This window comes from Pimephales promelas, chromosome 11 (assembly GCF_988280905.1).
Source record: "Pimephales promelas chromosome 11, fPimPro1.hap1.1, whole genome shotgun sequence".
In the NCBI taxonomy this organism is placed as follows: Eukaryota; Metazoa; Chordata; class Actinopteri; order Cypriniformes; family Leuciscidae; genus Pimephales; species Pimephales promelas.
Window position 1 is genome coordinate 26257484 of NC_142779.1, and position 19386 is coordinate 26276869.

The 19386-nt window shown below is 39.8% G+C and overlaps 1 protein-coding gene across 2 annotated transcripts in view; it reads right to left on the reverse strand.

Annotated features, from left to right (window-relative positions):
* Window positions 1–16431: 16431 nt before the first annotated feature.
* The window catches only part of dhx57 (DExH-box helicase 57), a 31786-nt gene continuing 28831 nt past the window's right edge, over window positions 16432–19386 (reverse strand). For both annotated transcript variants that reach the window (XM_089117232.1, XM_089117231.1), the window contains exons 20-23: window positions 17820–17894; window positions 17609–17743; window positions 17107–17307; window positions 16432–17031 (exon numbers count right to left, since the gene is read on the reverse strand). In XM_089117232.1, the coding sequence (XP_088973358.1) occupies window positions 16888–17031; window positions 17107–17307; window positions 17609–17743; window positions 17820–17894 (555 nt within the window). In that variant the 3' untranslated portion in view covers window positions 16432–16887. The remainder of the gene's footprint in view (window positions 17032–17106; window positions 17308–17608; window positions 17744–17819; window positions 17895–19386) is intronic.

Below are 19386 nucleotides of genomic sequence, written 5' to 3' on the forward strand. Positions count from 1 at the left end.
ATTTGGATTAGTATGAAAGCTGCAACCATTCACATCCAGTCTTTGTGCTAAGCTAGGCTAGCGGTGGGTGCGTCAAACAGACTTATAGCACGCACGGAGATGAAAAAGGTATGTATGAACTTATCTAACTCTGGGGGGTAAGGTGAATAGGCTAAAGTCCCAAAAAGTCGGAGTGTTCCTTTAAATAAAATGTATCTACCATATACCAAAAGGTTTTGTTTGCTTGAGGCACGACAGTTGCACTCTCACTTCTGACTTGGTTAACAAGCCCAGACTTCAGGTTTGGCTTTGTTTAAATAGGCCAAACCCTGCCCCTTTTGGGCCACACCAATTCCAATAACATCTAACATTCACTACACACCAATAGTTCTCATATAATGGTGTCACTGCAGGCAAATGTCATCAGCTAAACAAGCCAAAAGCCAAATTCGACAGTTTTAACCGAAACTCATAATTCATAATTCTGTACAAAAAAATGTATTACCTCTATAACTTTAATAAATTACAAAAAGGTCTCACATTTCTCACATCTCTGTAAAATGTCTCACTATCTGCATCAGTTCGGCAGTTTCAGTCTCACTCAGATTGAACTAATAAAGGAAACATGGCGGCGAGAGACAGGCTTACTTTCTTTTCCCTGTCACACACACCTGAAAAGATTTCAATCCACGCTAATATGGAGATGATGAAAAGTATCTCAGAAAGATATTTTTCATCCAGAACAGCTTTTTATATGGTAGGTGCTCATTTATAAGTCACATGGAACTGACTGAAAAAAATAAAAATAAACAAAATGTTGTGTGTGTGTGTGTGTGTGTGTGTGTATATATATATATATATATATATATATATATATATACACAAATACACACTGTGTATGTTCAATCTATGTTCAAATAAAAATAAAAAAACGTACTGACTCCAAACTTGTCAATGGCACTGTGTGTGCATGTGTGTGTGTGTGCATATATTGTTATATATGTAAATGTATATTGTATATATACACACACACAGACACACACACACACACACATACACACATATATATATATATATATATATATATATATACTCACTGTGTATATGTTCACACACTGCCATTGAGAAGTTTGGAGTCAGTAAGTTTTTTTTTTTTTTTACTTCGTTTATTTATTCAAAATAGTCATCATTTCTCCAGTCTTCAGTCAAATGATCCACAGTTTTTATTATCAAACCAGTTTTTTGTGTTTAAAACAGTTGTGTGTGTGTGTGTATATATATATATATATATATATATTAGGGCTGTCAACGTAATCGCATCCAAAATAAAAGTTTTTGTTTACATAATATATGTGGGTGCACTGTGTATAATTATTTTAGATATATAAATACACACAAATGCTTGTTTATATTTAAGAAATATTTATATATATATATATATATACTGTATATAGATTTATTTAGAATTTATATTTTATATAAATAATTTATATATAAATAATTTTTTTTTCTTAAATATACATGCATGTGTGTGTGTGTATATATATATATATATACAAAATAATTATACACAGTTCACCCACATATATTATGTAAACACAAACTTTTATTTTGGAAGCGATTAATCGTGTTCCCTATCGAGGGAACTCAACACTGCGTCGATAAAATCGACTCTTTGGGGACGCTCCCTAAGCGTGCGCCTCTGAAGTATGAATGAAACTAATCCAATCCTGATTGGTGTTGCGTCGTGACGTAACATGTGACGGCATACCCGGAAGTATAAAAGTGACGCTGTCACAACACACACTAGCTTTTCGCTCTTCAGCAAGCGCTTTATGTTGAAACTGTCTGTCTTATTTGGTGTTGTTTGTCTTATTATTGAAAGAAAGTATGGCCAGTGAACAATTCAAGAGGTGTGTGCATCCCTGCCCTCGTTTCATCACGGGTGGGGACGCACACTCTCTATGTGTGTATTGTTTGGGAGTGCAGCACGCACGGGCAGCTCTCGAGGGGGCTGCTTGTGAAATGTGTGAGGCTTTGCCTATTAGAGTGCTGCGCTCCCGGCTGGCGTGCTTTGACGAGCACGGTCAGGCTCGCGTTCCCCAGGGTTCCGGTCCCGCATATGTCGAGGCGATGCGGCGACTGAGATCCTGGGGTTCGCAGCGGGATCTGGCGGAGGAGAGTGAGAATGCTGAGGCATTTTCTCGCTCGCCATCGGCTGGTCCCGCAGCCTCTGAGAGTGGTGTGGGAGCCCGCGCTGCGGTTTCTCCTACCCGCGATCAGGTCCCGGTGCTTGAGCTGTCTACTTCTGAGGAAGGGGACGTGCTCAGCATCGATGCGGACGACCGTGATCTCAGCACGCCATCACGCGGCCTGGGTTATGAGGAGCTGGTGGAGGTTGTGACACGCGCTGTGGCCAGACTAAACATCAGCTGGCCACAACATGAGCAGGAAACGCAAGTCACCAGTAAAATGGACGAGCGTTACCTGCAGCGCAGGTCACAGCCTCACCGCCGGGGTCTGCCGTTTTTCCCTGATCTCCATAAAGAGATCTCGAGAACGTGGGAAAGACCGCATTCGTCCCGTATTTCGAGTCCCAATGTAATAGATTACAGCAATGTTATGGGGGCTCGAGATATGGGATATGGGAAGATGCCGAAGGTGGAGGAGGCTTTAGCGAGCTATCTCTCTCCCGAATCGGCGTCTTCCCTAAAGACCCCGGTGTTGCCTAGTAAGCCCTGCAGAGAGACATCTGCATTGGTGGGCAGGGCTTACATGGCGGCGGGTCGGGCTGGTTCGTGTCTGCACTCAATGGCGATTTTGCAGGCATACCAGGCCGACCTCCTGAAAGATTTGGATGAGGGGGAGGGGCCTACTCCTGAAGATGTCGCGGAGTTGAGGAAGGCCGCAGATTTGTCTCTCCGGGCCACTAGGGAAGCGGCCAGCGCTATTGGCCGCTCTATGGCGGCCATGGTGGCCACGGAGAGGCATCTGTGGCTGAACTTATCCGGTATTAAAGAAAAGGATAGGTCCTTCCTGCTGGATGCGCCGCTTTCGGCTTCTGGCCTGTTCGGCGACGCCGTTAATTCGGTTGTCGACAGGTTTCAGGAGTCGAGAAAACAATCTGCGGCGTTCCAGCAGTACCTCCCCCGGAAAGCGAAGGCCAAATCTAGTAGGGGGGGGCAAAGCAATCAGCCCCAGCCATCAGCCAGCTCCTCCCACAGGGCAGAGCAGAAGGAGAGCGTTTCCTCTAGAGCCCCCCCTCCGGGGTCTTGGCAACAGAGGAAACGCTCCCAAAAACCGAAGTCCTCCAGCCAGAGGGGCGACCTGAGGGACGTCATTCAGGCTAAGAGGACTTCGGAAAAGAGGTCCTAGCCAAGGCAGGACTTCAGAGGGCTGCCCCCTCCGCAGTGAGACAACCGAGGTTGTTCTCACAACGGGGCCCTCTAGGGAAAAGATGCAGGTCCGCCGTTAACAGCGCTTCGGGCCGCATCAATTTCCAGCGAAAAGACACCAGAGGCCAGCCTCGAGAGGTTGGTACCCTTAGCAGATTTTGTAGAGGGATGGTATCATCTTCCCAACATATCTCCATGGGTCCTGCAGATAATACGAGTTGGGTACAGACTGCAGTTCGCGCACCGCCCCCCCAAGTTCTCTGGGGTGGTGCTCACTGCGGTGGTCCCAGAGCAGGCTCAGGTGTTGGAACAAGAAGTACAGACTCTGCTGTCGAAAGGAGCCATAGAACGTGTTCTTCCGGTAGGCAGGGAGTCCGGGTTTTACAGCCGGTACTTTATAGTTCCAAAGAAGGATGGGGGGTTAAGGCCAATTTTGGATCTCAGGGTGTTGAACCGGTCTCTGAGAAGGTTCAAATTCAGAATGTTGACCATTCCAACAATCGTGAGTCAAATCAGATCCGAGGACTGGTTTGTCACGATAGATCTGAAAGACGCCTATTTTCACATCTCCATCCTTCCTTGTCACAGGAGGTACCTGAGGTTCGCTTTCGGGGGCGAAGCATACCAATATCGGGTTCTTCCGTTCGGCCTAGCACTCTCTCCCCGCACATTTACCAAGTGTATGGACGTGGCCCTTGCTCCACTGAGACTTCAGGGGATTCGCGTATTGAATTATCTCGACGACTGGCTTATTTTGGCCCAGTCTCGGGAGATGGCAGTTCGGCATCGAGATGTCGTTCTTGGCCATATTCAAAAATTGGGGTTAAGACTCAATTTGAAGAAGAGTGTGCTAGAACCGTCCCAGGGCACGACCTTTTTGGGAGTCGTGTGGAACTCGATTACAATGCAGGCACGTATGTCTCCCGCACGTATCGAGTCAATTCTGGCGATGGTGTCCAGGGTGAGGCTAGGTCAGGCCGTCACTGTGAAACACTTTCAAAGGATGCTGGGCCTCATGGCAGCGGCATCCAACATTATTCCTCTGGGCCTCCTTCACATGAGGCCCCTCCAGTGGTGGTTGAAGACCAAGGGGTTCTCACCCAAAGGAAATCCGTTCCGTATGATCAGAGTAACGCGCAAGTGCCTTCAGTCTCTGCAAATATGGAAGAAGCCTTGGTTCCTATCCCAAGGGCCAGTGTTGGGGGTGTCATGTCGCCGGGAAACCGTTTCGACAGACGCCTCCCTTACGGGCTGGGGCGCGGTCATGGACGGCCGCTTTACCAGGGGTCTGTGGCAGGACCATCATCGCACTTGGCATATAAATTGCCTGGAGATGATGGCGGTATTCAAGGCTTTGAGGAGCTTCCTCCCAGACATCGAGGGTCGCCACGTCCTTATACGGACAGACAATACGTCAGTGGTGGCCTATCTGAACCGACAGGGGGGACTCAGATCGCGCCCTCTGTGCAAACTGGCGCATCAGATTATCCTTTGGTCCCAGGGAAAGATATTGTCAATAAGGGCAATGTATATCCCAGGGGTTCAGAATCGGGGAGCAGACATCCTGTCGAGGCAGGGGCTGAGGCCCGGGGAATGGAGACTTCATCCGGATGTGGTGAAGTCGATATGGGAGAGGTTCGGACCGATGGAAGTGGATCTGTTTGCGTCTCGAGAGACGTCCCACTGTCCACTTTGGTTCTCCCTCTCACATCCAGCCCCACTGGGGTTGGATGCCATGGTACAGGCTTGGCCGAGGCTTCGCCTGTATGCTTTCCCCCCGATCGCTCTGCTCCCAGGGGTCCTGGAGAGGGTCCGTCAAGAGGGCATCAGTCTACTTCTGGTTGCCCCGAGATGGCCGACACGAGTATGGTTCTCGGATATAATATCACTCCTCATAGCTCCGCCATGGCCGATTCCTCTGAGGAGGGATCTATTGTCTCAGGCGGAGGGCACAATCTTCCACCCTCGCCCAGAGTTGTGGAAGCTGTGGGTCTGGCCTCTGAGGGGGTTCAGTACCTAAATGCTGGCTTATCAGCTGAGGTGGTTGAAACCATACTTAGCTCTAGGGCCCCATCTACCAGGAGATTATATGGCCTCAAGTGGAAGGTGTTTCACACTTGGTGTGGAGAACGAAGGTTGGATCCAGTAAACTGCCCAGTGGCTTCAGTTCTGGAATTCCTTCAGGATCGTTTCTCTGCGGGTCTCTCCCCGTCCACTCTTAAGGTGTACGTGGCTGCCGTTTCGGCTTTCCACGCGCCAGTAGATGGTGGACCTCTGGGGAGGCACCAGTTGGTCATTAGGTTTCTCCGTGGTGCTTGGAGGATGAGGCCGGCGATCAGGTCCAGGGTGCCTGCCTGGGATCTGGCAATAGTTCTGGAAGGGTTGTCCCTCGCTCCCTTCGAACCTTTAGAGTCGGCTTCGCCTAAGGACTTAACGTTGAAAATGGTCTTTCTCTTAGCGATTACCTCTCTTAAGAGGGTGGGAGATCTCCAGGCCCTGGCGGTAACGCCAGCTTGCTTGGAGTTTGCCCCTGGCAAAGTAAAGGCCTTTTTGCACCCGAGTCCGGGCTACGTGCCTAAAGTTCCTTCGAGTACGGCTCGCTCTGTAGTCCTTCAGGCATTCCATCCTCCACCTCATGTGTCGGCGGGAGAAGAGAGGCTTCACTTGCTCTGCCCCGTCAGAGCTTTGAGTGTATACTTGGAAAAGTCTGCTTCTTGGAGAAGATCTGACCAGTTGTTAGTATGCTTTGGGTCACCTAAGAGGGGGCTCCCGGCGACCAAACAAACTATAAGTAACTGGATTGTCCAGGCTATTACTGAGGCTTACAAGGTGCGTGGGGTTCCTTCACCTTTGGCCTTAAGGGCTCACTCGACTAGAGGCATGGCTTCCTCTAGGGCCCTTCTGTCGGGAGTACCTCTGCAGGAGATTTGTGAGGCAGCCGGCTGGGCTACCCCGCATACTTTCATCAGGTTTTACAGTCTCAGCCTTCCCAGTACGCCCGGTGCACACGTACTCGGCCCTTGCTGAGTGCCTAATCAGTTTCACTCTGGGGCGGGTCTGTTCGGTGCGTGGCCTAGTGGGTACTCGTTCCCCAAAGAGTCGATTTTATCGACGCAGTGTTGAGTTCCCTCGATAGGGAACGTCTCGGGTTATGACTATAACCCTTGTTCCCTGAGAAGGGAACGAGACACTGCGTCGTGTTGCCACGCCCCCTTTTCAGACCCGTGAGCGTCTTGCTTCATCGCGAGGCTAGTGTGTGTTGTGACAGCGTCACTTTTATACTTCCGGGTATGCCGTCACATGTTACGTCACGACGCAACACCAATCAGGATTGGATTAGTTTCATTCATACTTCAGAGGCGCACGCTTAGGGAGCGTCCCCAAAGAGTCGATTTTATCGACGCAGTGTCTCGTTCCCTTCTCAGGGAACAAGGGTTATAGTCATAACCCGAGACGATATATATATATATATATATATATATATATATATATATATGAAGAGTTCAGATGCAAAAGCCTCTAAATGCCATTTGAAATTTTCTTCTTTAATGATGATTTTTTATCAAACTTTTATATTTAAGTTCAGTTATTTCACTTAAATAACAATTAATAGGTAATTATCATCGCCATTTAAGTGAAATTACTGAACTTAAATATACAAGTTTGATAAAAATCATCATTAAAGAAGAAAATTTCAAGTGGCATTTAGAGGCTTTTGCATCTGAACTCTTCATATATATATATATATATATATTGGAAACTGATACATTTTCTTTACATTTAATTAATAATGTTTATAATTAAAGTTTTGTTTTGGTTAAACTTTGTATGATATCATAGAGTCTGTCCAACTTGTCAACTTGCCAGACGATACACTAAGAAGCAGAACAGCAGCAAACCTCGATTTCCTGGAATAAGGTGAGACTGTCAGACTCTTGATAAATATACGTTGGCTCGTGATACAGAGGTGCCAAAGAAAGCATAATTCAAACTGAAGGAGTTTCCACCTGGACCAGAGCAGCGCTGGCTATAAAGCCGCCAGTGTCTCTGACATGAGGGTGTTACACAGGGGAAACCTCTCATACAACTATTTTTCTCTGCTCCTGGCGTGGAAGTAAATAAAAAGACAGAACGTACTGTTGGCTCTTTTTTTTTTACTGACGGGAAGTGTATTGAAACATGGCCATATTTGAAAGAATGAATGTAATTTCCTTTCCATAGTAACAAATGTGATGTGTTTTAAAACAGGGAAAGGTTTGGAATGGTGTTAGTGGATGTCTGGATAATGTTCCGGCTACAGGAAGGGCACGTTGGAAATGTGTTGTTATGATGGGGAGAGAGGACGAGGAGAGAGTGTCACATACTTCAGCTGAAGAACTACTTCCAATGTAACAAAAGATTCTCAAATAATCTTTATTTCAGTGAATACATCTCAAATAAATGCTGTTCTTTTAAACTGTCTATTCGGAGAATCCTGAAAAAATAAACATTGATAATAAATGTTTCTTGAACAGCAAATCAGAATATTCAAATTATTTCTGATGGATCGTGTGACACTGAAGACTGGAGTAATGTCATCACAGCGACAATTACAAAAAAAAAAAAATTTAATTGTAAAAATATTTCAAAATATGACTGTTTTCATTGTATTTTTGAATAAATAGATAAGAGACTTCTATACTACTTTATAACTGAAAGGATGTAACTCTTAACAGCTGGATTTTCCAAATAATTCCTGGAACGATTCCTGAAAAACATAGAAGTGGAGTGTGATGTACTGAGCATGTAAAAAAAAAAAAAAAAAAAGTAAACATTTACTGATGTTTGTTGACTGTTGCTTTAGAAACTATGTTTGTATCTCTGGCACATGGCAGCAGTTTTGAGGACAGGTCAAAGGTCACAGGGCTACAGGCACATCCAGCGCATTCTCATCGCATTCTCATATATGACGCATTTGCCAAAACGTAGACCGCACATGGCACACTTTAGCGTCAATATAACACGCACAGAGTATACGCACAACTGGCACATCCAGGAACTTAAGTGTCAATTTTGTCCCCCCTCCATAGACTCCCCATAGACTTCAATACAAAATCACGGCAAAAACCAACGTCAGTACACAGCCGACAGGCGTAAATAACTTTAGAAATCACTTATACAAAACATGTCAAGTAATTATATGTCCACCCTGCCTGAGCGTGAAAGATACATTTTTTTATGTCTGTTATCAACTAGCCCAGGCTACCTGCCATCATCATCATCATCATCATCATCATCCATATCTTGCTGTTATATGGAAATATCATGAATTACGGATGATACTATCGAAAGCTAAGTCAGGCTAGTTGTATGGCTGGACAGAAAAGTGCACTCAGTAGGCTACTCTAAATATAAATTCATATATATACACATTAAGGTTTTTCACTTTAAAAAATGACGAAATAAAATCATTCACTGGCTTACCTGGTGACTCGATGAGGTACAAGTAAATGTCACCAATTTGTTACACCAATTTGTTGCTGGGAGAATAAAGGGACATGTTTTTAAATTGAACAAATTAAGTTTGCGTATGTATCTTTCACACTCTATGGCAGGCAGGGTGAACATATAGGGCCAATCCCAATTCTACCCCTTACCCCTTCACTTTCCCCTAGCCCTACCCCTTCGCCTTCCCCTTGACCCTTGAAACAGAGTGGCAATGCGTAGGGGTGAAAATATTCCCCTAAGAAATGGGACACCACTACGCCTCCGTTAAACGTCATTATAAGTCGTCGCTAGCGCCTATGTCACAGGAGATGCGCCGATGTTTATCACAACTTCCAAGATGCCGTCGACAGCTGCAGTTATCTCAGTCGCGTGGGTTACAGCTATTTTCTTGCATTTATCTTGTGAAGTTCGCAGGAAACAACGGAGACGACGAAAATATGTTGCGGGACTATCGTTAGCAAACTACAGTAATTTTTTTTTTAACAAACGTTTCTGTGAAGAAATTGACCGTAAATATGAACACAATATTGAATGTAACATAAAGCAAATCATTGTTTGTCGTTACAATACTTATTAAAGCCACAAATACTTAAATTTATGGGTCTCCTTTGTTGCTTGGGCAGCCAGCCTGGGTTAGCAGTGACACTTCTCATACCCCTTCGTTTGAAGTGTGCTCCCGAAAAATCTTCGTTTGAAGGGCTATCTGGCCCTTCTCCCTAGCCCTCCCCCTCCAACCAAAAGAGAATTGGGACAACCCTACCCCTTCACGTGGACGCGCAAAACGGAGGGGAAGGGGAAAGTGAAGGGGTAAGGGGTAGAATTGGGATTGGCCCATAATTACTTGACATGTTTTATATAAGTGATTTCTTAAAGGAGAACTCCGGCGAACAATGAACCTTTGGTCTAACAAAACATCGGTACCTAGTCAACCGTTCTCTGAGATTTGTTTTTTATGATAATCGAATGTAAAGAGTTTTATCTCTAAAAACTGTTTAGCGTATAATGCTAGTAATGGGGGCATTGAGTAAGTAAAAAGAAATCGCTAGTTTATACCACTAACAAGGCTCAAAATAGCCCCACACTAACACAGTAACATAATGAGGCTCCATACATGCAAAACGAAGCATTGAGAACTTTGTAAGTGTACAGACCGTTTAATAAGAAGATACTTTATGAAGACAGTTCACTTCGTGTATACAGATAGGAGCCATCTTAAAAAATAGTCTCGATAAGTCAAACCACGAACGTCGTGCTGAGTAATCTGAACTGTATGAAGTTCAACAAACTTCTGAACTGTATGAACATAGACATAATATGTCTATGTGTATGAACGGAGTTCGGGGATCGACTTATCGAGACTATTTTTTAAGATGGCTCCTGTCTGTATACTCAAAGTGAACTGTCTTTATAAAGTATCTTCTTATTAAACGGTCTGTACACTTACAAAGTTCTCAATGCTTCGTTTTGCATGTATGGAGCCTCATTATGTTACTGTGTTAGTGTGGGGCTATTTTGAGCCTTGTTAGTGGTATAAACTAGCGATTTCTTTTTACTTAGTCAATGCCCCCATTACTAGCATTATACGCTAAACAGTTTTTAGAGATAAAACTCTTTACATTCGATTATCATGAAAACAAATCTCAGAGAACGATTGACTAGGTACCGATGTTTTATTAGACCAAAGGTTCATTGTTCGCCGGAGTTCTCCTTTAAGTTATTTACGCCTGCCGGCTGTGTACGGACGTTGGTTTTTGCTGTTATTTTGTATTGAAGTCTATGGGGAGTCTAGTTTGTTTTCCAGTTTTGTTTTCAAAATTGACAGTTAAGTTCCCGGATGTGCCGGTTGTGCTTATGGATAGGTTTATGTCTAGGGTAGGGTTAGGGTTAAACCACTAGGAGGCACCTTCTGCCCAATACATATCTACGTCTCATATTGACGCTAAGGGGTGCCATGTGCGTTGGATGTCTATGCTTTGGCAAAAGTGTCGTATATGACGCCTTGGGATGAGAACGGGCTGGCACATCACAGTATGAAACAGACCAGACAGTTCTAGAGGTTTCACCAGGACTCTTCTATTCAGGAATGTCTTCACGTCTCCATTATAACTGATGCCTTCTCTCTCTATTAGTGTTCCTCTCTCTAGTCTAGTTTAATAAGCTGCAAATGGTTTGTTATACAGTCACCTTTCTGGATCGGCTGCCAGCATGTCACTTTATGTTTTGTTTAGAGGAGTTTCAGCCACTTTAATAAACCCATGGCAGAGACCTTGAACTACACAACTAAATAGGCCCATTTAAGGCAGAACTCCTTCCTCAAACACACCTTTGTGCATGCCATTCATTTAATAAGTATGAATCAGTGAGATGATATTATTTAGAAAAAGTTTGTTTTAGAGTATTGTGCAAGCATTGTAAGCTCTGATATATGTTTGCCTTTCATACTTCGGGAGGTACAAGGATTTGCCAATATAACATTCTATTCTTTTCAATTATTGTTTCAATGTTGGTGTGATCTGTTGTATGAATCAAAATCCACTGGGACTAAGATCAGTTATCAGTGTTTTACAATTGAAATCGTCAAACCTTTAATAATTGAGCTCATGAGCCCCCTGTGGGTTTAATATAGTATAACACAATCGTCAGGATTTAACAGTCTCTCACTGCAACTTTCAAGGCTTCATAATTTAATTTCTACAAATGTACCCTGTTGGAAGTAGCCTATCTGTAATGAAATATGGGCAACACTTTACAATAAGGTTTCATTTTTTAACATTTGTAAACATGAACTAACAATGAGCAGCATTTTTGGTAACACTTTACAAGGTTCATTAGTTAACATGTATGTAAATCAACTACCATTAACTAACAATGAGAAATACTGTTAGTTAATAAAACATCTGTTAGTTATTATTAGCCTTTGTCTTCATGTTAGTTCACAGTGCATTAAGTAATGTTAACAAATACAACCTTTAGTTTTAATAACATATTAATGAATGTTGAAATTAATATTAACTAAGATTAATTAATGCTGAAGAAGAATTGTTCATTCTTGGTTCATGTTCACTAAGGTAGTCACTGTAACTAATGTTAACTAATAAACTTATTGTGAAGTTATACCGCAATTTTTTATAATTTACTAATCCACTTTTATGATCAGTTAACTAATCTGTTAACATTAATTAATGCACTGTGAACTAACATGACCAAGAACATTTGTATCATGTTACATTAATAAATGCTTGATCAGTAGTTAATGCAAACTAATGTTTACAAATGAAACCTTATTGTAAAGTGTTACCAAAAATGTGCAATAAAAAGATCATGGAATATCAGTAGTTATGTTATTTGGTAATTTCACATTCATTATATATATACATATTTCATTATTATAATTATGATAACATAATTATCCAAATTTTTCACATATTAGTATCCTTACTATTAGAATTACTATTGCTAAAACTATTACTAAAAGAATTACAGTATTTTACAGTATTTCTGAAAACCCTTAATGACTTACTGCGTAACAGATTATGTGATTGATTGATTGATTGATTGATGCTTTGTCAGCCATTTTGGGCATCTCAATTTCAAAGTTCATCAAAACTGTCTTTTTAATTTTGAGAAAATATTTTTTAACATAGCCTACATAGAATATTTCAATGTATATAAATCATCAGTGAGATAAAGAGCAGTCACTGCGTGCAGTCTTTCAATAATTTATTACAGGGAGGACCACGATCTTTAATCTTTATTGACTTTTCCAGCTATTGGAATGTCTTCTGAGTTGGACACACTATGGAAAAAGCTGAACTCTGACCTTGGTGCCTCTATAGTTTCACCCTGGACAAATTTTCATGTTCAGAATTGCACTACATTCAGGCCCATCTCAATATACAAACAAACCTAACATATATTTATTAATGTATAATATTATCAATATAAACTAAAGCTTGAACTTTCAGATGGCCATGGGTTCAGTTGGTTTATACATTTGAAACAATGCATGGCACATATTGTAGCGTTAAGCCTCTGTGAAAATCTGTGGCCAAAGATTTTGACATTCTCTGAAATGTTTTGTTTAGACTAATGAGATTATCTGATTCTGTGCCTCCCAGGAGAAAGAAAGTGTTTGAAAAGCAAGAAGGAACGAAATCTTCGATTTGGCTCAAACTCAACACTTTTTGCATGCAACTTGCTAATTTAGCCTAGTTAGTGACCACATTGCGTGCCAGCAGATCGTTAGGCGGCTGTCCTGTATCTGTCACATGTCCAGGCCGCCCCGTTCAGACCTGTCAGCTACCCCACAGCGTAATGTAAGCTAGATCAGGCACACAGAAGCCAAGAAGAATTTTAATTAGTGGTGAGAAAACACAACATGGTTAAATTATGCTGAGGCAGAAAGAGAAAGAATCAATCGCTCCTGTTTGAGAGTGTGATGTCTGCATGGAAATAGGAAGAAAAGCCTCCAGGGTAAATCAAACACATCACACAGACATAGACAGTGTTATAAACACCTGGGAGGCACATCATGAATCGCACCACAGAAAAACTTGAAATTTGGATATTAAAAATACTGCCGGTGGGACAAAGATGAAAAAACACATTGAAATATGGTCCTCAACCAGGGGTCGACAATACCGCAAGGAACTCAACTTCTAATGAAACACAACTGATTGTGATATAAAATTAAATTTACACACAGACACACACAAAATAAGAATTTGCATTAGAATTTCGAGTATTGAACTAAATTTGACCAATTACACTTGACATGTTTTCAACTTGCACCCTTAAGTTCTCCCAACACAACTTTTCTCATAAACACAACTCAAATATGTTGTGTAGCAGAAACACAACTCAAACTGAGTAAAAGTAACTTGAATAAAAGTGAATACACATTATAACATAGTAAATATATTGTCACATATTTTCAATAAATGAAAAGCAGCAATTATTGCATTCAATCCATATAAACCATTTAATGTATTTATCATAAATATAGAGCACTGTAAAAAAAAGAATATTGTTGGTTTAACTTAAAAAATGAAGTAACCTGGTTGCCTTGAAATTTTAAGTTAATTGAAATAGAAACATTTAGTTAATACAATGAAGGAGATCGATTTAATCACCAGAAACTCAAAATATGTTGTGATTACAAATCATGAATATATATATTTTTTACAGTGAATATTTTCTTTTTGTATAAGGAGAAGGCCATTTGAATCTAGTGAGCTCATTTCCATAAAGAAACCAGTTTGAGATGATTTGAGCCTTATGACAAGGCACGTTACTCTACTGAAAGTAGTGATCAGAAGATGGGATTGACATGGTCAGCAACAATACTCAAATAGGCTGTGGTGTTAAAACTATACTCAATTGGTAAGGGGCCCAAAGTGTGCACAGAATATATATCCCGACATCATTACAGTAGCAACAACATGAACCGTTGATGGAGCCATATTTCATGTTGTTTACTCCAAATTCTGACCCTAACATCTGAACGTCACAAGCAGAAATTGAGACACGCCAAACCATGCAATATTTTTCCTTCTATCTTCTATTGTCCAATCTTGGCAAGTGTGGATGTCTGCAGGTTGGAGTAAAGGGTCAGGAAAGCTTGCAGTTTGCTGTAGATGGTGTTTCGGGACACCCATTATGACCTTCAGCTATCCCGGCTTTCTCAACGTTGGTGACAACGTAAGAATGTGTGTATTGTTGTAGCCTCAGTTTCCTGTTATAGCTGAAGGACTGTCACCCGGTATGTCTTCTGCTGGTTTAGTCAATCTGCTTCAAGGTTGAACGTGTTGTAAGACCCCGGTTGTAACAAGTGTTTTTTTTTTTTTAGTTGAGTTGTCTTGAACCAGTCTTGCTATTCCCCTCTGACTGGATTCAACCAGGCATTTTCACCCACAGGACTGCCGCTCACTGGATATTTTCTCTTCACTACTATAATTTGCTGTAGCCAATGTATTCTTGACTAACTAGTTGTAATTACCAATTTACATATTGTTATACTTTGTAAAAATGTTAACTTTTAATATCTGCATTTTAGTTAATTTAGCTAGTTTTTGTTACTTTAAGATATCTGAAAGTTCAATATAAGCAGAGTAAATAAGCAACTGAAGATAACTGATGAATCTTTCTTTATATTCTACAATGAAAGTTATTATCAGGTCTGATTTTCTGCAGCAATCTTTAACGTGAAACCTGAAAGAAGTTTAGCACATATCGTAATAAACAAACAAAACAATACAGATTACACCTTGCATGCTAAATGATCCCTTTAAGCTCCAGAATGATCAGGTCTAAGACGTTTTTCTAATGACATAAATCCTATTAAAGGAGCTTAACCCCCTCCCAGAAAGAACACAACATAACAAATCATCAGTTCTCATTTTGAGCTTCACAAAAGAATTCCCTCAACTGACCTTCACTCATATCACTCAAGCAATAAGGTACGTGACGCCATTCTGTGTCTCACGTGATTTCAAACTGATTTCCTGACCATTTCCCCAGTTTTGTCGTCAGGGGAATCAGCCAACAAATGACTTACTAATAGTTTGCTCTGCATATTTAAATAAAATAAGGGAAAGAATGGACCTCTTTAAAAAAAAAAATATAAAATAACTCCATTAGATTCATTCTTTGGACTCCAGCGCCACCTTGTGGCAAAAATAAGTTAATTAACACCTGTTTTAATTCATGGTTATTTATTTTTAAGATATCTTTAAGAGTTTAAGATGTCCATTTCTAAAGTCCAGAATCCTCTAATATCCATTTAGAGAGCAAGAAAGATAGACTGAATTAAGTTGTTTTTGCATAAACACTGTTCCCATATGAAGGAGAAACAAACTACCTCATGTTTTTTTTTAAGTGATTTTCAAAAGTGCTCTGAATGTTTACATTCTTAGAAATGCCTTATGGGGTCTACTACTGTTCTGTAAACTGAACAACCAGATCAATATAGTTATCAATTAACCAGTATAGTTAAGAAATAAAGGTGTTCAGTTTACATCTGCTGCTTTCGCTGCTTTTCTGGAAGGAAGGAATATTCTTCACCAGTGTAGCGTTTAAACTGCTTATCAGAGTGAAAGTGAATGACAGAGAAACATCATATGGAGTTATTTCACTCTACTAAAAATGACCCAGCATGTGATATTGGCATAGGCTATACTGTACATTTATTAACCTTAGAGTAAAGACAAGTTTGTGTGTGTTTTTTTCTTTTTTTTTAAACTTATAATTATTATAATTGTAATAAGTTATAATAAGTGCTAATTATTAAAATATGTTATTTTTTTAAGAATTAGAAAACAAAAATAAATTATTTAATATAGGACAGATTAAACATATTTCTAATCTAAACAATTAAAGAAGTTAGATAGATAGATGGATAGATAGATAGATAGATAGATAGATAGATAGATAGATAGATAGATAGATAGATAGATAGATAGATAGATAGACTGACGTAAGTCTCATGTAATGAGACTTCTATACATTTGCACAAATTATATCAACACAATATAATGAAACAAATGTTATTTTGTAACACAAGCAACAAAAATAATTGAGGAAAAACTGTTTATTTTTAAATAAGTATCTCGACACATCTAATATGTCATTTTATTTTTAAATACATTTGATTTGGCAACATATGACAGATTTCCTCATCACATCATCATAGAAGTTGATCATTCAACAAACCATAATGTCTTTTTCTTTGACAACACATACTCACATATACTGTACCTCATGCCATACATTTAAAATTCATGCACAGGCCTGCTGTTAGTGCTAATAGTAATTTTGCATTAAAGCAGTCCAATATGGACTCCGGCATTCATGGGCTATTTGTGTGAAATCACACAATATCAATGTACATTCATTTATTCTTTGAAAAAAAAATAAAAATGAAACCAAAATGAAAATGTATTAAGTGCCTCCACACAATTCAACAAAATGGCATAAGGCTTTTGTTAGGATGTGTAAACAGACAATCTGTGTATTGGATGAATGTGTGTTACTGTGTCGAGATGAGTGACACTATTGTGTGTATGATGCGAGATCCTCGAGGACAGCTGATCAGATCAATGCTGGGGTTTTTGATCTTCTCCTCTAAGAGCTGATCCAGCTCCCAGCGAAGCTCTTTTACCAACTCAGCAACCTACATAAAGAGTTTCTGATGAAATACTGCCACTGTTTTAGCATAGCAGAACACACTAGAGTAAGTCTGTTTTACCTCATGAGACGCAGCAGCAAATTTGATCCATCCATCGTCCAGAGAGATAATGAACTCTCCACGCTGCAGGTCCACGCTCACTCGCCCCCCACCGAGCAGAACCATGGGATATACGCACACCATGCTGCAGTCACGGATAAACACTCGACTGGTCTTCACTTTCTCGTGGTACACCAGGTATGGGCTGTCATAGTGACGCACCTACGAAGAGTAAAACTTCTCAGATCTGACAGCACATGAGAAAACTTACACTTGATTTAAGACTCAATTGAAATATTACCAAAGTATTGATACATTGAATGTATGTAAATGTATAAATATTTAAAATTTGAAATATTTTATAAATATTTAAAATGTTAAAACACACACACCGAAAAAAAAAACACTGAAAAACATCAATATTGTGAAATATTACAATTTAAAAATTAAAATATATTCAAAGAGAAAATATTCCTGTGTTTCAATGCTGAATTGTTCACAATAGTTGATGTGTGATAGTTACGGAGAAGTTGACAGAGGAAGGGTGTATGTGGACGGCTCCGTCACTCTTGGTCATGAAGCGCAGTTCTTCTGCTTTGGGCTGCATCTTCACAGCCCCTTTACTAGTGAGCTTATACTTCCCCTGAGGAGATCTCACCTAAACACAACACGGCACGCTTTAAACATGTTCACGTTCAACATCTTATATACCAGACTCACTTTGCGATACTGACCTGGACAACATTAGGGTAGAGGGCTGCGCACAACATGGCAGACATCAACTTTGTGTTATCAGAGTTCAGGTTGGCCTGTTAGGGACAGAAAACCAGTTAAAAGGTTAAAAGGAACAGCTCACATGCTGTGGATACTTCGTATCAAAATCATATAAAAAACAAGACAGCTGGGTGTGCTATAGGGGGTAACTATTAAGAGATAGTTAAGAGAGGTAACTATCAGATGAAACCGCAAAATATTTCAAGGCACTCACTCGTGTGCCAACATTTGTAGCGCGTACACCATCCGATAATCGCAAAAGGCTTTGTGACTTGTTATCTTTAATATGAAAAGCAAAGCCTCAAACTTTAAAATTCAAACAATAAATGCCATTTTGGTGCATATGAACTGATCATCTCCTCTTTACTATTTACACCAAAAAAATAAACATGGGTGAACATCAGAAGGTATGTTGAAAAATACATTACAACTCACTGAAATGAATCCTGTTTCATGCACTAATTGCTTGATCAGTGATTCAACCGGGGAAAGACGTCAATAAAACAGTTTGTAGGCAATATAATCACTTAACATTACATTTATCTCAAGAAAGCTATTCAAATGTCCATAAATTCATTAGTAAGTTACAAAAAAAGAAAAAATCTCTAGAGAAGAGCACTAAATAAATGCACTGTATTAGGCTACGAATTCATTATATTTTGACTTAACCTGTTAGTGATCTCTCCATTATTTATATAATAATTTATATTTTACATTTACATTTCACCAACAAACTATAAAAACTGCCTTATGTTCAATTAAAATGTTTTTATAACTCAGTTCAAGCTATTTGTTGATTTTAAAATAAGTTTGTTTAATTCATTGATTATTAATTCAATATTTATTTTTGGTTTCGGTTTTCGTCCAAGCGCACCTAAAATGGGTATAGACAGAAGTGGAAAGGATTCTTTGATGAAACCTTTAAAGAACTGCATTTATTTGAAATAGAAATCTTTTTAACAATATAAATGCATTTTATTTTGTTTTGATCAATTTAATGTGTCCTTGCTGCATAAAAATAAATAAATAAATACTGCCATTTAAACATAATCATCTTAATAAAAACATTTACGTAGAGTTGCACAAAAGTATAAAAAATGGTTTAAAAAAAGTAAAAAAAAAAAAATTGAGATCTAGAGGTTTACACATTACACCACCTTTCGAACAGTCTAAAAACCGGCGCATATTACTGCTCTAAAAAAAAAATAATAATAAAAACACACTATCCAGATGAAATAGAATAAAACATCTTAAATATGGACCTGCCTTTAGTTTGGAAAATAGCATCACTTCCAAACTGATTTTAATCAGGGAAAATCACAAGAACGTTCTTAACGCAAATGGACCATTTAATTTTAATTATTTATAATTTAAAAAATTTATAATACTAATTTATCACTGACTACATCTAATATCAACTGTCTCAGACCAGTCAAAATTGAATAAATAGTTAAATAAATACTTTATTTAAGAAAAATATAAACATATTTTACATGTTTCAAAGCTAAGTCCCTACTACTTAGATAT